A 19565-nucleotide genomic window follows, 5' to 3' on the forward strand; every position below is an offset into this window, starting at 1 on the left:
TAAGACAAAAGCGGCAACTCAGGAGTAAGGCTTGGATGTGATTGTTGCCCCCATAAGGTGTGAAGGAAATGTAAAGGTAGAGAAATCTTTGCAGGAAGCAAAGTTGTTCGCTCTGTTAAGATTAAATCTTGAACCTCTGTGTAGACTTTGTACTTTGGTTGGTTTTTTATAGTTAATTTGGCACTTTAGTTTTGGCAGCAATTCAAAGGAGAGAAAGGTGGGTGCTTATCTCAAGGGACTGTTTGAGACTTATTACAGGCTGGTAATGAACACAATTCCCAGTGTTGAAATAAAACAAGAGTTGTTTTAAGTGTGTGCTTAATTATGGCCTCAGGAAGTCTTGGTCAGAACAAATGTAAACCTGAAGCTCAGTAGGTGGTTTTTGATTGAACACTTATTTTAGAGGAGTGAGCACTGAAAGAATGATAGGCTACATAAAGAAGAAAGGTAGGAAATATGAAAATAAAATTCTTTACTATTATTATGCAGAAAAGATATATCCCGCTTACTAATAAGATTAAAATAGGTTAGCAACCTTTTCAAGAGACTACATCATATGACATATACAATAAACTTTTAACTGTGCAATACTATGCATTTGGTTCTAACACTCTATCTTTTCAATGAGAGCTATTCATTACTTAGGCCATTCAGGATTGCAGCTTTTTTTTTTTTAATCAGCCTATTTAATTGGTTTTGCAACTCTAAGGCACCCAGCAAAGAAATGTGAATTTTATAAATTGACATGGATGTATAGATTTTTGAGTAGTTGGCAACATTTATATTTTAGGCAATCATTTGTTAGAGGTTGGGTGGGGGCTAATACATTCAAATAAATAAATAAAAAAGATTTGCATTGTGTCTAATTTACTGCATTTCATTGTTTTTCTTCAAATCTTTTGAGATAAATCTTTTTATCTGTTTCTGCACATGAAAAGAACAGTGGTTGAAAGAGAGCCATTGATATCTTCCAAGTTTTGTGGCAAGGTGAGGAGAGGCAAGCTTAGAATACAGGTACTCCTCAAATTACAGCCATTTTTTTAGTTTAGTTTACTTTATTGTCATTGCACCTCGTACAATGAAATCAAACACCATCTTCAGTGCACATCATGACCATGAAATTAAACACAAACACACATCCTTCACCCTCCACACATCGAACCGAAAACCCCCCAAACCACCGGACCAATACTGCACTATACAGCAGAATTCAAAAGAGCTATTGCTCTGGGATAGAAGCCGTTTTTCAGCCTATTTGTCCTTGTTTTTATTTATTTATTTATTTTATTTGGTTTGTCAATTGCTTACGAGATAATAGGTATAAGTAAAAACATAGTTATGAATACATGGATACATATAAGAAAAATAAAAGAAACAATAGGACAGGGACGGTAGGCATGTTGGTGCACTTATGCACGCCCCCTACAGACCTCTTAGGAAAGGGGTGAGGTCAATAGTAGACAGTCTAAGGTTAAAGTTTTTGGGGTTTGGGGAAAAAACCACAGTCAGGTACAGTATTCCAGATATTGACCACTCTGTTGTTAAAGTCGTATTTCCTTCAATCAAGTTTGGTGCTGTTAACCATGAGTTTGTATCTATTGTGTCCTCTTGTATTGTTATGGTTGAAGCTGAAGTATTCATTGACAGGTAGGACATCGCAATGTATGATTTTATATACTATACTTAGATCGGACCAAAGGCGGCATAGTTCTAGGTTGTCTAGGTCTAGAATTTCAAGTTTGGTGGCATAAGGTATTCTGCAACGAGTGGTGGAGTGGAGAACTCTTCTTGTGAAATATTTCTGGACTTTCTCAACTGTATTAATATCAGATACGTAATGTGGGTTCCAGAATGATGAGCTGTATTAGAGTATTGGTCTAGCAAATGTTTTGTATGCTCTAGTTGGTAGTGTGATATTACCAGAGAAAAAGCTACGTAAGATTAGGTTAACAACTCTTAATGCCTTTTTGGCTATGTAGTTACAGTGGACTCTAGCACTTAGATCATTAGAGATGAGTACTCCAAGATCCTTGACAGAGTTTGGATCATCAACAAGGTCTTGACTATTAAGCCTATATTTTATTTTCTGATTTTTTTTTTGCCAATATGTAAGACAGAGCATTTATTTGTTGAGATTTGAGGTTGCCATTTGTTTGACCATTCTGATACATAGTCGAGGTCTTTTTGAAGAGTAGCAGTATTGTTTGTGGTGTTGAACAGCTTTACATCGTCAGCGAAGAGAACAGTTGCTCTTAACATGATCACAGAGGTCATTTATGTAAAGTATGAAAAGAGTTGGTCCAAGAAAACTGCCTTGGGGACACCACTGTTGACAGGTACAGAATTTGATAGGACGCTCCCAATTTTGACCATTTGTTGTCTATTTGACAGGAATGCTTCTATCCAGTTATGCAGGTGTCCAGAGATACCATAAGATTTTAGTTTTAGGAGTAGTTTGTTGTGTACCACTGAATCAAAGGCTTTACAGAAGTCTATGTAGATTGCGTCTATTGCTTTGCCCTGATCAAATTGTGTAGTCCATATGTTTTTGCAGTGTGAGAGTTGCAGATTGCAGGATAGTTTTTTCCTGAAACCAAATTGTTTATTAGAGAGTAGGTTGTTTGTCTCTAAGTGGAGGATAATGGATTGGTTAATAATTGATTCCATATTATTTTGCCAGATGATAAAAGTTAAAAAAAAGGGTGCCCAGGATGAGATGGATCTTTGAGAATGTTTTGAACATTCTTAAGGCAGTGGGAACTATAAAGCTCTTCCAAAGAGGGGAGAAGGCAACCAATGATCTTCTGGGCAATGACGTTAACCCTCTGGAGTGCTATCCTATCTGCCACTGTGCAATTGGCAAACCATACAGAGGTGCGGTATGTTAAGATACTCTCTATGGTTCAGCAGTAGAAGGTCACCAGTAGTTTTTCATTCAGTTATTGTTTTCTGAGAAGTCTTGGGTAGTATAATCTCTGCTGGGCCCTTTTGACCAGTGCTGTAATGTGAGCATCCCAAGTCAGGCCCTCTTTTAGGGTAACACCTAGAAAGTTAAAACTGGCCACTTGCTCCACTCGGTCCCCATTGATAAACAAGGGCTGGACCTTTATAGTCCACTATAATCTCCTTGGTCTTATTGGTGTTGAGGACCAAGTTATTGTCTCTACACCATGAAAGCAACCGGTCCATCTCATCTCGATAGGCAGACTCATCCTCCCGGAGATGAATCCCACCACTAATTTGTTTAGCGACTACAAACTTACAACAGTATTAAGTGACTTGTGACCAATCCTCATACATACAGCAGCATCCCGATGATCACATGATCAAAATTTGGGCACTTGGCTACCAGCATGTATTTACAATGGTTGAAGTATCCTGGGATCACATGACTGATTTTTGCGACCTTCCCAGTTGGCTTCCATTGAGCAATGTCAACGGGGGAAGTTGGATGTATTTAATGACCACAAGATCCCTTCACAACTGCAGTGATTTTCCTAATAACTTGGGAAAAAGATCATAAAACAGGTGCAACTCACTTAACAACTGCTTCCCTTAGCAAGCAAAATTCTAGTCACAATTGTAGTGTTTAGAAGAACTGCCTGTAATTTCTGAAGCCTATTTTTACATGTTAGCTCACTTACAACACAAACTAGGGCTTCCGTTTTTAATTTCATTTGACCATTTGCTATTCATCTCTTGGCTTACAAGATGGCTGTGGGCAAGGATGAACTGAGGCTGAACTGCCCAAGAATACAAGAGAATTATTAGGACGGGATGATGCTTGAATAGCAGGCCACTGATACAAGAAACAAGGAAGGAGAAAAGCGATGCTAAAACGACAACAGAGAGAGTGGCTTCAGCTTGTCTGTAGCTGGAGCAGCATGACAGTACGGAGAACATGTAAATAAAAACATCCGAGTGCATCTAAACTGGGAATTGAAAAAGTGTAATGCAACAAAAACATTTCCCAAAGCAGACATTTGGGCTTCATGCCAGCTCTTTAAAAACCACTGTTAATAATAGTATAGTAGCTGTTCTAGTAAGGGAAGCAGCTGTGAAGATAATCAATTCTGCATTACAGGAAACAACAAAGATCAGAATATTAATGTAGTCCTGGGAGGGAAGGGACATTCACAGATATTTGAAATGCTGCACAGCCTTCTCTCTTACCTTCGGCAGCTAAATACGTCAGTCAGGGTGTAGGTTTTTACATTTCTGCCGGATTTAAATATGTTGATCGCACGCGCGGCAGTATGGCGCGTGCCTTGCATGGAATCCAAGTTTATTCCTTGAAGTCTCCCATTAAAAGGATCTCAGAGGCATCTCCCCTGTCCTCCCTCCTCCCTTTATCTAGCAAATTAGAGAGTAGCTTTGAATCCAGACCCGACTCTTTCAAAAAAGCAGAGGGCTAGAGCCAGAAATGACTTTTCATGGATGAGCGTTTTCTCACTGGTAGAAGCACAAGTACTAACACAAGTAACTCTATTGAATTCTACCGTATAGTGCAATATTAATGCAATATCAAGAGGTTTTCAATTCAATGTATAGAATGTGAAGGATGTGTGTTTGTGTTTATTTTCATAGTCATAATGTACACTGAAGATGGTATTTAATTTCGTTGTACGAGGTGCAAGGACAATAAAGTAAAGTAAAGTAAACTAGCCCTCAGCTTGCGACCACAGTCAGAACCAGAATTTGCATTGCTTAGAAACATAGTTGTTAAGTGAGTCACACCAAAGTTTGTGACTTTTTCACTATGGTTGTTTAGCAAATCACTAGATTGTTAAGTGAACCATGCAGTCATTTAGTAACTTCAGCTTCCCCTATTGTTTTTGCTTGTCAGAATACCGGCAAGCAAAACATTTATAATTCTGATACTTTTCATCCAATATCAGGGTTTGGGGCAACCTATATATATTACTCTCACGTGTGTTTATGAGCACTTTTTGAATCCAGCTTGTAAATATTAAAAAGCACTCAAGATGCATATTTAAACTTCACATTTTACTGTAGAAATATCTGCAGTATTTTATGAGCAAATGTTGCTCACACGAGCCTTGTATGCTACAACTGTTGTAAATGCATGCTGGTTGCCAAATTTTAGTCATGTGATCATGAGGATGCTGTGACAATCCTTAAGGGTGAAGACTGGCCCCAAGTTACCTTTTTCAGTGCCATCTGAATGGTCACTAAACTAATGCCTGTAAATTGAGAACTACTTATAAAAAACACCCAATAACCGGGCTCTTATTAGTGGAAAGTAGCAATTTGGGCTGTTTCTTTCATTTCTATTTTAGTGTTTAAAGGCATGAGATTAGCACCAAATTCTTCAAAGCAGATTTTGGCAAGGGTTGGGAGAGAACAATATCCCGGAATAATCCAGTAATTTGGCTTCTTTCACTAAATGCAGAGAATGAAAGGAAGTGAAACAGTCTTTGTTTTCCCCTCACAAAAAACTATGACAGAGGTTGACTTAAACAAGGGAGTTACTCTTCCCTCTTTATTGCATGCAAGGGTCACACCGATCATTCTGCTCTTCATGGGATTGAGCCATATAAATTGCATTTGCCTTTCCCAATCTGGTACCTTCCAGCTGTAATGTTTATGACTCTTCTTAAAGCAGGGAAGGATTTCCAAGCCCTTAAGTGTGGAAAGTTTACTTATTTAGCATATGGCAGGGGTCTTCAAACTTGAAAGCTTTAAGACTTGTGGACTTTAACTCCCAGAATTCCTCCTCCAGTCATGTTAGCTCAGGAGTTCTGGGAGTTGAAGTCCACAAGTCTTAAACTGGCCAAGTTTGAAGACCCTTGGCGTATGGCAAATACATGGACTTATAGTGGTTCAAGTGTTAATGTCCAGTCCACCCAGCCATTCCAGGACAGGGTGGTTTATGTTGGAAAAATCAGACATTGAGCCGGTGTAAGCTCTTGATGGACATTCGGAGACAATGTGGTGGATATTTTGTCAAGGAGCACCACAATCACACTGAGGGTAGAGACAAGACCCCACTTGAACAAGGAGTCCTGGCAGACACCATGTTGGGTACGGATCCTGTTCAGAGTTGACCAATGCTGGTGAGGAAGGTCAAAACCTGGCACCTTTTGTGTAGGGTCATCTATGTAACTGCCTGGATCTGGGCGTTCAGCAGCCCAATTGGCTTTCTGCACTATGTGTTGATGTCAAAGTTGTTAGACAGCTGTTGAGGGAGTGCCAGAGAGGAAAGTATTTGGTAGGGGAACACAAAGTTAAGAGAAAGAGAAAAGAGATTGGAAAAGTCTCATATAGAAATAACTGAGGATCTTGATTTTTGTACACCTCTATATGTAAAAAGGTTAATCTACGTCTCCTGGATTAATATTACACCGCCCAGAGATGGGCAGCCATATATGTGTGATCTATCAATCAATCAAATTTGAATCAGAACTTAGTTATCTACCTAATGTCGCACTTTTCAAATTTCATGGCTCAAAAGCAATTTATATCTTCTGTAACATTGTAAAGGGTCATAAAATACTGCAGATATTTCAACAGTAAAACGTGAAGTTTAAATATGCACCTTGAGTGCTTTTTAATATTTACAAGCTGAATCTGGAAAGAGGTTAGAATTACAGATAAACACACGTGAGACTAATATGTAGGTTGCTGATTTAGGATGAAAAGTATCAGAACTATAAATATTTTGATATTGCAAATCACTTTTGTATGGCAAGAACTTTCAACTTGAGGTCTTCCACACACCTATATATACAAATATATTTAAAAATATCAGATGCCGCTACATTTTTAACCAAGACATTTGGAAGCTGGAATGACCTTCATGTCAAAAAGTGAATAATGCTTTATTAAATGAGTTAATATTCACAATGACACAGACAAAGCCTGGCCGATAAAATCTCTTTTATGGCCATGACCTTTTGGATATATCTTTTCTGAAAGTAGAGAAAATGGCTGCTGTGGTCAATTCACTGGATGAAGACCACTGTTTTCCTGCCAGTCACCCACTTCTTACCTGTAATAACAATCTCTCATCTCCTATGACGGCAGCTTGATTCCAATTAATCACCTCGGAGAATGGAAGTTCCCATCCATTGCTGAGCATCACAGGAATACAGGCAGCCTGCATAAAACAATATAAGGGGTGGACAGTTTCAAGGTTCAATTGCAGGAATTGGGTATGTCTTGTTCAATGGAAAGAAGAACTACGGGTGACAGGATAGCAATAGCACTTAGACTTATATACTGCTTCAGCGTTTTACAGCCTTTTCTAAGCGGTTTACAGAGTCAGCATATTGCCCCCAGCAATCTGGGTCCTAATAAAGGAGAATATTTGTAGCTCAGGGTTGAAATGTGACGCTCTCTGAACTTGCTTGTTTTCTTGCAGACGTTTCATTACCCTAACGAGGTAACGTCATCTGTGCTAGCAAAGAGTATGGACAGTCTTAGGGATTCTTTGGTTGGGCTATTTACTGATGGCTCTTTGGTGGTTTCTTGATTGGGATATTGCTGTTGGGATATTGCAACTTGACTGTTGGTCTGAAGTTGTCCTTGGAGTTAATCTATGCTGATCTGAGTGCTGATTCCTGATAGAGATGCTGGAGTCTTTTTCTCTTTTGGGCTGGTTGATTGTCTCTTTTGCACAGTCCATAGATGTTGTTAATGTCTATGTGTCTATTGATGGCTGATTTGTCAGGATGCCAGGCTTCTAGAAATTCCCTGGCATTTTTGGATTTGGCCTGGTCTAGGATGGTCACATTCTCTCAGTTGAAACTATGGTTAAACCTTGAATGATAACCCATGGATAAAATGATCAAGGAAAGAAAAAAAAAACTAGACAATTTGGCCAGCATAACCAATGACAGAAGATGTTGCAGGGTTGTATCCAGAGGTGGTATTTTGCAGGTTCTGACCAGTTCTGGAGAACTGGTAGCGGAAATTTTGAGTACTTTGCAGAACCAGCAAATACCACCTCTGACTGGGCTCACCCCTATTTATTCCCGAGTCCCAGCTGATTGGCTGGGTCTTCTTTTGTTGCCCTGCCCAGGAGAATGGAGCTGGAAAGCAGCAGCTTAGCGGGGTAGAGAAGGAATGGGATTTTGCAGTATCCTTCTCCTGGAGTGGGGTGGGAATGGGGATTTTACAGCATCCTTCCTCTGCCATAACCACCAAGCCACGCCTATAGAACCAGTAGTAAAAAAATTTGAATCCCACCACTGGTTGTATCCCCTTTGTAGTTAGGGCTGAAAGCTAATGCTAGGGATAGATTCATTAAGGTTCTCTAATGGAAGATAATTTGACAGCTTTTCATTCAAACCTATGTGTGGACCACAGAAAATTACATGGGAAAACATAATTGGCAATGAAAATAAAAGTAGTGTTAAGATTAGGCTTATGTTTTCTTGGAATCAGAGACAAGAATTGATATTGGAGATAAGAGTCTTAGAGATTCTCTAAGGAAAGACATTGTGACTGCTTTTGTTCTGATTTCTTTGTGAACTACAGGAAAATGCATAGGAAAATTCCGTTGCCAATGAAAATGAAAGAGTTAGGAATAGTGTTAGGGTTAGGTCTCCTTTGACTCGGGGCCAAAAACTGATTTTGGGGATAGTTTCTCAGTGATTCTCTAAGGATAATGACATCTTTTCTTTCAGACTTCTGTAAGGATAGCAAAAGTAATAGTTTTCCATTCAGACTTCTTTATGGACCATGTACAATCCTTGGGAAAATCCTATTGCCAAAGAAAATTAAACCAGGCTTAGGCATCCTAGGAGTCAGGGCTGAAAACAGATGTTAAGGGATAGTGGAAAAAAGAAGTGAAACGCATGTTGTGTGAATTGGGTAATTCTGCTTTCTATATTTAACTGTGCAATGTTCAGTATCTTTTTTGTAAAATCCTGGTGGATCACTGCATTGTCAAGCATAGAAGTTATAGCAGCAAGATAATTCTCCCAAACATGTCTCAGATGGAGTGGATAAAACAATAAAAAATCATTTTATTTTCGTCATTTTAATTGTCCTGGAGCTTCGTTTCCCTGAGAATGTCTAACAAACAGAAATTACTGCTTAAGAGTTATTTAGCATGCAATAAGGAAATCTAGGCTAATTTTATAAACCTGTAATTCCATATAAACCTCAAAGCCCCCATGGACTGGACTGCTAAAACTTGAAACATGTTTTCCAATTCCACTTCAGTGGAAGTGTAAAAATTATAGTGTTAAGTCTTCAAATGAGTACATCTCAGTTAAAAAAATAAAACAAAACATCCAAATCTCTTGGTGGAATTTCGTATCTTCCGAATATGCGATAGGTCAATATTATTTTCTGGCTCTGAGAGCCAATATACGGTAAGTGATGTATATTTTCAACAAAAAAATCACCATCTTTGCTCTGAAGTAACTCTATTTTTCCAGTGGTCTAAGGCAATTTATATCTTAGGGAAACTTGGCTCTTTTATCACTTATGGACTTCAACTCCCAGAATTCTTGAGAATTCCTGAGGCCTACTGGTTTTTCACTTGTGGAGGAAATCAATTTTTGACTTGAATGGGACTATTTAATATACAAATGTAGGACATATTTCCCCCACAACTGAAAAACCAGTAGGCCAGGGATGTGGAACCTTTTATGGCTCACTCAGGAATTCTGGGAGTTGAAGTCCATAAGTGATGAAAGAGCCAAGTTTCCCTATCCCTGGTCTAGGACAATCCACCTTTACGGAAATATAACCATATCTCTTGATAGTGAGAAAGCCCTGTGTGTCCCTGCTAATCTCTCCTGAAGAAGAATGGATGAAGAAAAACAGAGTTGGAAAGGACTTTAAAGGTCATCTAGTCCAGGGTGCCCAACCTTTTTGGCACCATTGACTGGTTTCATGGAAGACAATTCTTCCAAAGACTTGTGGGGGGGTGGGGGAGGTTTTGGGATACTTCAAGCACATTACATTTATTCTGAACTTTATTTCTATTATTATTACATTGTAATACAGGATGAAATAATTATACAACCCACCATAAATGCAGAATCAGTGGGAGCCCTGCCCTGAGCTTGGCTCCCCCCGCCCTCTGCAACGATTGAATATATTTATCATAACTATTTCATTGATTGGTAATGAGAAGCAAATGAATGAAAGTTGGAGGTTTTTGCTGGTTGAGCCAAAGAACTTCAGTGAGGCTTGTAAAGGGGGAAAACAGAAAGAAAGAAAGAAAGAAAGAAAGAAAGAAAGAAAGAAAGAAAGAAAGGAAGGAAGGAAGGAAGGAAGGAAGGAAGGAAGGAAGGAAGGAAGGAAGGAAGGAAGGAAGGAAGGAAGGAAGGAAGGAAGGAAAGATAGTTCTATGTTGAACATATGCACAGCCAAGTTTTATTGGACCCTTAGTTGTGTGTCTTTATTTTCCCCCTTTATAAGCCTTTGCAAAGTTCTTCAGATCAACCAGCAGAAAGCTCCAACTTTCAGGAGGGTGTGCTTTTAATCACCAATCAGTGAAATAATTATGGTAAATATACTCAATTACATGCATGGTGTCCTCCTCCAACCCCTGCTCCTTCTCCTCACCTGAGCCCTTTCAATTCCCTGATGCTGCTCCAGCAGGCTAAACACACTGGTGTGTGTGCGTGTGTGAAGGAAGCACACTCTCTTGGAGGGCAAATCCACACAACCTCCCCTCTCCATGTGCATCCACTTATCCTCTCCATATATATGTGTGCGAGCATGTTTGCATCATGTATGGAGGAGAGAGGGAAAGAGAGGGAGGGAGAGAGAAAAGGAGGAGGAGGAGGAGGTTCCATTCGTCTCTGGCATTTGGCTTGAGGAAACAACAGTATCTCACTCATGGTGAATTGTCCTAGAGGGCAAGCTGCCTCACAGAGAGTCGCCTAAGGCAAATTGGCTGGGGTGAGCATGCGGCAGTGAGATGGCGGCTGTGAATTGCCCCATTCTGAGCTGAGGCAGTGATGCTAGCGTTGGGAGGTGGCTGCAAATACAGAGGAAGCTTTATTTGCTCACCTGCCACTCACCTCCAGATGTCCCAGTTCCCAGTAGGCCATGGACCGGTACCAGTCCATATCTTGGGGGTTGGAGGTTCCTATTCTAATTAAACCCCTTTGCTCAAGCAAGACATCCTATACTGGGGTGTCAAACTCGATTTCATTGAGGGCCGCATCAGGATTGTGTTTGACCTTGGGGGACCGGGCTGGGCATGACCAGCTTGATGTCCCTCGTGTTGGGGGCGCCTGTGGTGGCTGGAGCACTCTGTCAGTGAAAATGGACAGCCACAACCCTCTGCAGCAAAAATGGAGCTAGGGAGAGTCGCGTGCGGCCCTTGCGAGTTCCGTTTTTTCTGGCAGAGACACCACGGGCCAGTCCTTCATTATTTCTAGGGAGGCCCTCTGGGCCAGATCTAAGCACCCTGCAGGCCAGATCTGGGCCGTGGGCCTTGAGTTTGACACCCATGCCATATACTATTCCGGACAAATAACTAACCAATCTCTTCTTTAAAATCTCCAGTGTTGGAACACCCACAATTTCTGAAAGCAAGTAAATCCACTGAAATGTAATTTCTGCTTTGCTCTTCCTTTCCCTGACACAATATTACCTAAGACAGAATTTTACAAGAGAAAAAAAAAGCTTAAATAGAGCTAAAATGTCCATAGTTTTTACCTGCAGGGCCTCCAAGAACCTGAAGGACCCAAGCCTCCGGCCCCGGGGGACCAGACAGAAAGTGGCATTGTGCAGCATTTCACGATAATCATACCTAAGGGGAAAAGAGAATAAAATAATTAATTAATAATGGATCCCAAGATAATTGTGCATGAAAATATAAACATCTGGCAGTGGACATCTGTTGTTAGAATAATTTCTGGAAAATTTCACATTTGTAAAGTTGAAGTAACAGTAAGAAGAAAAAAGAGTGAGGCAAAATGTATGAATTAATTTTTTGAGTCCATGTGTTCAAGCAGAGTATATGGTAGGAGCACCTTACAATTGATTCTTATTTTAAAAACTAAGGAAGGAAGGAAATTCATCCATGACCTATAGAATAAAAAGATCCCAAAAAAAATTATTCAAAATGTATATTGGGATGATGATGATGATGACGACGACCAACTCCTAGAATTTCCTAGCCAGCATGGCTACATGTCTAAAAGTGGCCAAAGTTAAGAAACTCCTGTCTAGATATAGCTTAGTCCGGTGATCCTATGAACAACACAGGCTAATTTTCAGTTGCAAACAAGTATGAATATGCTACCATATGCTGTTTATCATCACTTTGACTGCCATTGCTTACATTCTTACTAGGGATTTTCTGAGTCTGCATTTGAAAAAACAGTTGGGAATAGAAGAAGCAACTCACTGGCACACCAAATCAGTGTCAGGATAATTTTATTTCAAAATCTATTTTTCATTGGGAAGATCAGCAATTACAGTTCTGGATTACACAATTTTCTATTGGACTATACAAGAGAGTTCTGTTTGGTTTTAAATCAGTAGTTTGGTGAACTTCTCCATTATTACTTTTAAACTATGAATATTGGTTTAGTTTGTCATTTTAACCCTGCCAATTGTGATTAATTCAATAAATTGAACGGAACCACACAAAATCTTGATGTGATCAATGAGAAATACATGATTTTATATTTTGTAGGAATAGCAGCACTGTTGTTGGAAAGATTGTAGTTTGAATACAGGCTTGGCCATGGTTAAAGCAGTCTATCAAAATCAATGGACAAATTTAGTCCATTGATTTTGATCGCATACTAGTCTATCCTGCACCTAATTTTGTCTATCTAAGGACAAAGAAGGGATAGAATGAATAGAATAGAATTCTTTATTGGCCAAGTGTGGTTGGACACACAAGAAATTTGCCTTGGTGTAAATACTCTCTGTATACATAAAAGAAAAGATGCATTCGTCAAGAATCACAAGGTACAACACTGAATAATAATCATAGGATAGCAATCAAATACTAGGAAGCAGTCAATACAAACCGTAAGTATACAAGCGACAAAGTTACAGTCATACAGTCAGAAGTGGGAGGGGATGGGTGATAAGGAGTGATGACAAGATTAATAATAATAGTAGTGCAGAATTTGTATCAATTGAACAACGTTGAGGGAATTCTTTGTTTATTTGTAATTATTTATTTATTATTTGAATGAATCATATTGTGCATATGGGTCAGCAAGCATGAATTCAGTGAGAAAGAGGGACAATTCTTAATGTTTATTTGCCTTATAACATAACAGTAGAGACTAAAGAAAAATAAAAATTGGCAACAACATAAAGTATGATTCCTCCAGGGTTTCTCAAAGTTAATGCATTCACGAACACCCGACTTTCTTTTAAATTTCAGCGAACTTTTGCAAAAGCTTTTACCTCTCCCCCCCCCCAAAAAAAACCCTCCACATTAAATACCTAAAAGTTTCAATTCAGATTGTAGCTAATGGTACTTTTGGCAAACCTGTAATGATTTGAAAACGTCCAACTGCTAAACTGATGTCAAGAAAGCCAAGATTAAATATCTCTTCCACTCTAACTTGAACACCGATACATTTATTTCTCCAGAGACTTTTGTAAACTGCAAATAGGTGCTATTTTGACAGTTAAAACCATGCAGCAAAATTTACCCAACCCTAATAATCTCATTTAATCATAGCCTAGAGGCACCATTAAAAAAAAAACATTCTTCTTTTTGTATTGGGCAGAGGAAAAGAATAGAATATACAGAAATGGAAATTCAGCTCTATTTTTATATTTATTCTCCTAAAAGATACAAAGACAGATGTGAGCTAATTTTGATAGGACTTATCACTAGGAAGTCAGACTGGTTTAAACAAGGGTGTATAACTTGCATGAAAAAGGGTCCTTGAAATAAGTTAAGACGAACTTCATGAAACCCAATTAAACATTCCACCTTTCTGTTATTTAAAACTACAAAACATCTAAAAGAAAGGGGGGGGAATCTTCTCACTATCTTTTCCTCTACTATCTTTAATGTCAGTCTTTAATTTCTCATTTATGTCTGCACAAAACAAAATTTCATTCCAAAGTTGATCAGCCAATTGTTCAAGTTTCCCCAATCACATCTTTAGTGTAGCATGAAAGAACTGACAAATATAGCATCTATTTTGAGACTGACTGTAAAATAACCGGAGAAAGGAAAAGACTTTATCTGCTCCTATTGCCTTTAGGATTTCAGTATAGAACAGTCAAAATGCTACCATTGAATTGTAATTTAAACATCTGTATGCTGCTTTCTGTTGTTCAGAACAAATCTTGATTTTTTTTTAACATGGCGAAACAGGGATAAAGGATGAAGCATACAGGGAAGAACAGAAAACTGGATCTAATTTATAATCTGAATGACATTTAGTTTATATCAGATTTAGTGCTGGCTCACTCCTTTGTTCTGGATCTCATTTCCAGAGTCCTTGGAAAGCCTCTTAAAAGGCCATCTTTTATTGGCCACCAAACCCTACATCATTCTTGCACAGTTGCCATGCTAATCTGCTCTATATTGTTCCAATTTTAGCATACAGGCTGTCCAAGCAAGCATAACCTGAGTTTTCCTGTTTTAGCATCAGCCTGATGTGTAGATGCTCTCAATGCTTCAGTAAAAGCATTAAGCTTGGCTGCCCATTTCCACACCTCATTGCAGCCTGCAGTACAAATACAAGGTAATGTGACTTTGAACTAAGCATGGCTCCTGATGACTACATTGATCAAACACTGCAGTTTCCTTGGGAGCAGCCACTGACTTCTTCTAGCATGTGTTCCCAACTTGCCATTTTTTATCCTTCAGCCCTGGGATTTTTATCCAGTTACTAACTAGGCGCACAAAGCCCCCCGTTTTTAAACAAGAATAAAAAAGAAACACAATTGTATACCTAAAGCAGTGAAAATTGTTTGCAATCATTCTGAAGTGTTGTAGACTGTCTACTGAAGCTAAAATATGTCATTTTATTGGGCTTCCCAACAAAAGCTCTGCAGTAAAAATAAAATAAAATGAAAGTGACCTGCATTCTGCATTGTGGGAAGTACAGAATTCTGCAACCTGTTAGGTTGTGCAAAGCAGTGATCACCAACCAGGGGGCCGGGGACCACTAGTGGTCCACAAGAAAATTTTGGTGGTCCGCAGAGAAATGTCACCCCCAAAGTAATTAATCCAGGCCGTGTGGGAACACAAGGCTGTGCCACCCACATGGCCCACAGGAACACAAGACTTGTGTCGCTTGCATTGTGAATACGAGGTAGTGAGAGGAAGGGGGAAAGGATGGAGGGGGGGAACTTGCCCCACTCGCCCCACGCACCTGGCCTGGCCACTGGACTGCTTCTTTCTGCTTCTTTCTTCTGCTTTTGGCTGCACGCAAGGAAAGCAGCAAAAGTCTTTCTTTCTCTCCACCAGAAATGAGTCTTTGGGACCCTGCAAGGCATCCTGCTTCAAGAGGCTGCGCCATTCTGGCAGAGTTTGGGGGAGAGAAAGAAAGACTTCTGCTGCTTCTGCTGCTTTCCTTGCATGAAGCCAAACGTCTCTCTCTCTTCCCGCTGAGAATGGAGCTGTGATCCCAAATAAAGAATGATCTATCAGTAGGAAAACAGGGCGGGGAATTTTCCTGCAGACTTTTTTTCCCGCAGCCACCGTTAGTCAAAATTCATATTAGTGGTCCCCAGGATTAAAATTATGAGTTTGATGGTCCCTGAGGTCCAAAAGGCTGGCGACCCCTGGTGTAAAGGGATAGAAGTGTATTTTCTTTTATTCTTTTTTCAAGAGGCAACTGGACTTTGGGTGATGAGTTTACAGGAGGAAAAGGAGGAGGAGGAGGAGGAGGAGGAGAAGAAGTAGTTTGCTGCTTCTCAATCACCTTTTTCCTTATACATCAAAGATCTTCTTTTTCAAGATACACTGCATGGAGAAAAGTCGCAAAGGTGCTTTTTTCAAGAGACAAGTAGACTTCTGGCTTTTCTTTAAAGATGTTTTTGCTTCTTGGATGAAAAGCGAAACATCTTCAAAGAAAAACCAGAAAGTCCAGTTGCCTCTTAAAAAAAGCTCTTTTGGGACAACCATGGCCTGGATGAGTGAGAATCTCCACAGGCATTTTGCATGAAGAAAAGTTTTCTGTGCATCCAAATATATGTATTTCTCACTAGGATCTATATGCACTAGTCCCATGTAAAACACACTTAAAAGTTTAGAAAAGCTACAGATTTTAGAAAGGGACATTTCTAGCAGCCATGTAAGACCTTCCAGACACAAAAGAAAAAAAAGAAAAAAATACTGTTATTTAGCACTTGCATTATCTCAACTGGAAACTGATAATTTTAGAACTCTATCTAGGGTTAATTTAAAACTGGCAATCTTTGAAATGTTCAAAGAACAATGCGATAGCAATCTCTAGTCTGAAGACTCATACAATTGGGGGAAGAATGTAGCTCAATGAAGAAACATTACCAGCTCGGGCCTAGGCACAAACCCCCTAAGCTCAGATAATACGGAATATTTCCACGAGAAGAAAAAAAAATATCCCTGTCTTTTTAACAGGTTTTTTATTCTCTCATTTCCTGGTAAGTTTTGAATGCTGCTGAAGAAAAGGAGAGAGTGTTTTCCAAACCTATAAAATGTATATTAGTCAGAGATTCTTCAAGGCCCTAAAATGCTGGTCTCCAAGGAAGGAAGAAGAATTTTTACCTCCGCCCCATTTCAGAACAGTACAAAGCATTGAGTTTTGTGGAAATAGATGAATAGTCTCACATCCTTGTTATCCAAAGTGATTGATAGACACTTTTCAGTGTTGGACCGACCCTTCTTACATATAATTTTTTTGTTTTACTACTTTGATCCTTTAGGAGTCAGGAGCACATGCTTAGGAAGAGGAGGATACTTGAAAATCCATTGAATTAAAGATCAAAGGGATCTAGTCTTGCTACCTACACGACTCTTCATTTTCTTTTTTGCTAAGGATACCACTGGTTGCAGTCTACTCAGTATTTTTCAGTAGTGAAATAATGGAATCTAAGTATCAGCTTGGAAAAGATGATCCTTCCTTCCTTCCTCCTTCCTTCCTTCCTTCCCTCCCTCCCTCCCGTTCTTTCCTATATCCCAAACTGGGTTTTGCACTATTTTCTGGTCCCTTCTCTCACACCCCAGCTCTTGGTTAAAGGCCTCCGGATCAGATTTGCAAAGCACACTCCAAAACATTCTTCTTAGCTCTTGTGATCTAATCTCACGCTAGGAATCCTTCATCTGAAAACGTAGTGCACTGATTAATTATGAACTAGTAATTAAATTAGAAATTCCAAGAGAGAATTCATCTGATACATGAGGTAACGTTCTCACACAGTCAGCTGAAAACTGTATGATAGCAGGTTTGACTGTTACCAAAATAAGACACAGATGGAAATTGAAGCTCTTGGAGCAAAAGAGAATCGGGCAGTCTTTACATGCTGTGAGAAAGAAAATAGCGCAGAAAAAAAATTAATTCTGTTTCCACCCAAAGAGTAATCACTAGAATTCTTTTGTTACAGCTTCCCAATTTGTTTTTTTCTGAAATATTTCAGAAGTTCTCAAATTCTTGTAAGATCGCAGACCAAAATTTGCCTGTAGATTACAGATCAAAATTTGCCTGATGCTGTAGACATTCATTTGTTATATTAAAAATTGAACTATCATTCTTAAAAACATGTCTACAAGAAGAACCAGCTTTGAAATATGGCATTATTTATTATAGGTAGGCTTCGACCTAACCACAACTGAGCCCATAATGTCTGCTTTAAAGTAGAATAGAATAATAGAATTGGAAGGGACCTTGGAGGTCTTCTAGTCCAACCCCCTGCTTAGGTAGGAAACCCTACACCACTTCAGACAAATGGTTATCCAACATCTTTTTAAAAACTTGTTGGAGCATAAGGCAGCTTTAAATGAGTTTTGTCCAATTTTATGACCTTTCTTGCCCCAATTAATTGAATCATCACAGTTCTTAAGTTGGTAACATATGTGTTAAGTGATTCTGACATTCCCACTGACTTTGTTTGTCAGAAGGTTGCAAAAGGTAATCATGTGATCCTTGGGATACTGCAACCGTCATAAATATGAGTCAGTTGCCAAGCATCCGAATTTTGGTCATGTGACTGTAGGGATGCTGCAATGGCCATGTGAAAAATGATCATGTTGCTTTTTTCAGTGCTGTTGTAAAACTTTGAATGGTCATTAAATGAACTGTAGTAAGTTGAGGACTATCTATAGGTTTTAAAATTTAGACTAAATGTCTAAGGAGATTCTCAGTCTTCCAGGTCATGGTTGTCCCATTCAGTTCCCATCCAAGAAGCTTTTCCAGTTTTGAAACTAAGAAAACCCAGTTGCCTTCTGGGATAAAAGAACCTTTGGGATAAAATCTAGGCTCTTGTTACCTAGAAGAATCCAACCCCAAATATCCCCATGAGAATAACAAATGAATTCAGAATTGTAATTTATGAAGGAGTTCTACTTAAGGAAACACAATATGCTTCCCCCTCATGGATCTGCTTAACGTTTGAATCTGCTGAAATTAATGGGAATGATCTTTCACCAAGGTCCCTTTTGTGAAAATCTTAGTACACACATCTCATCAGATGTATGCGCGCACACACACACACACACACACACACATACCACCTGATGAGATAACAAATATTTAGGACATTCCATTTGACAAAAACATTTCTCCTGCTGTAACTAACATTTGACTAACATTTCAAATACTCCCAACCTATATTAGTTCTTTCATATCAGGTGGAAGATCTAAACATTAGTGAGAATTTTTTGAAATATCCCTATTACCTGTTTTTTTCATCATGCAAGCTGTTCTTTTAGAGCTGAACAGAAGAAGAAACTTATACGAGAATCTCAAAACTCATATATTGTGTAACTTAGGGGACAAAAAAAAGGTGAAATGTATTCCCAAATAATCTATATCACTTGCTCACAAAGAATTCTTCCTGCAAGATAACATTTTCTTCAGGCTTAACACTGATTTATTGGATAGTCATGTAGGTTTTGTGTTTTACTTATAATTAAACCTTAAATCTGCGGAATTGTTAAGGTACAGAAGTATCTCAGTTATTCTGCTGTGTGTTCAAGGTAACTCATCCGTAATTCTTTTCTCACAGCTGTAGACAAACTGTTGGAGTACCATAATTTGCATATTATTAATAATAATAATAATTTGCATTAATCCATTATGAGATGCATTTAGGTAGCATAACACCACTTTCTGTTTTTGGGGTAGTGGAATTCTAAAATACCAAAAATAGTTATATCTGTAGAAAGAATAAAAAGCTATATAACATATTATTATGAAAACTTCTTTCACTGGATGGAAGAGAAAACTTGTTTCAAAATTAATCGTGATCAATTCTTTAAGCCTTCTACTGCAGCAACAGTAAGCAGAGGATTACCAGATACTCCCTTTGTCCCTGACAATTCTCTGTCTACCTGACATTAATTTAAATTTTAAAATAACCATGGAAAGTTGGCACATTGCAACGAGCAATTGTAAGCTAACTTGTAGCATTATTATCTTCAGAAATATCCTAGGCAA

General features: G+C 38.9%; 1 protein-coding gene and 1 non-coding gene across 2 annotated transcripts in view; both read right to left on the reverse strand.

Moving 5' to 3' along the window:
- EXT1 (exostosin glycosyltransferase 1) overlaps nucleotides 1–19565 on the reverse strand; it is a 304178-nt gene that overhangs the window by 45711 nt on the left and 238902 nt on the right. The window contains exons 2-3 of the mRNA XM_026703588.2: nucleotides 11653–11746; nucleotides 7013–7120 (exon numbers count right to left, since the gene is read on the reverse strand). Coding sequence (XP_026559373.1) covers nucleotides 7013–7120; nucleotides 11653–11746 — 202 coding nt within the window. The remainder of the gene's footprint in view (nucleotides 1–7012; nucleotides 7121–11652; nucleotides 11747–19565) is intronic.
- LOC113438372 (U6 spliceosomal RNA) lies at nucleotides 14442–14548 on the reverse strand. Its single transcript, XR_003374401.1, has one exon. It is a non-coding gene; the product is annotated as a U6 spliceosomal RNA (small nuclear RNA).

Source organism: Pseudonaja textilis, chromosome 3, assembly GCF_049901715.1.
Source record: "Pseudonaja textilis isolate UNSWEBS1 chromosome 3, rPseTex1.2, whole genome shotgun sequence".
Taxonomy (NCBI): Eukaryota; Metazoa; Chordata; class Lepidosauria; order Squamata; family Elapidae; genus Pseudonaja; species Pseudonaja textilis.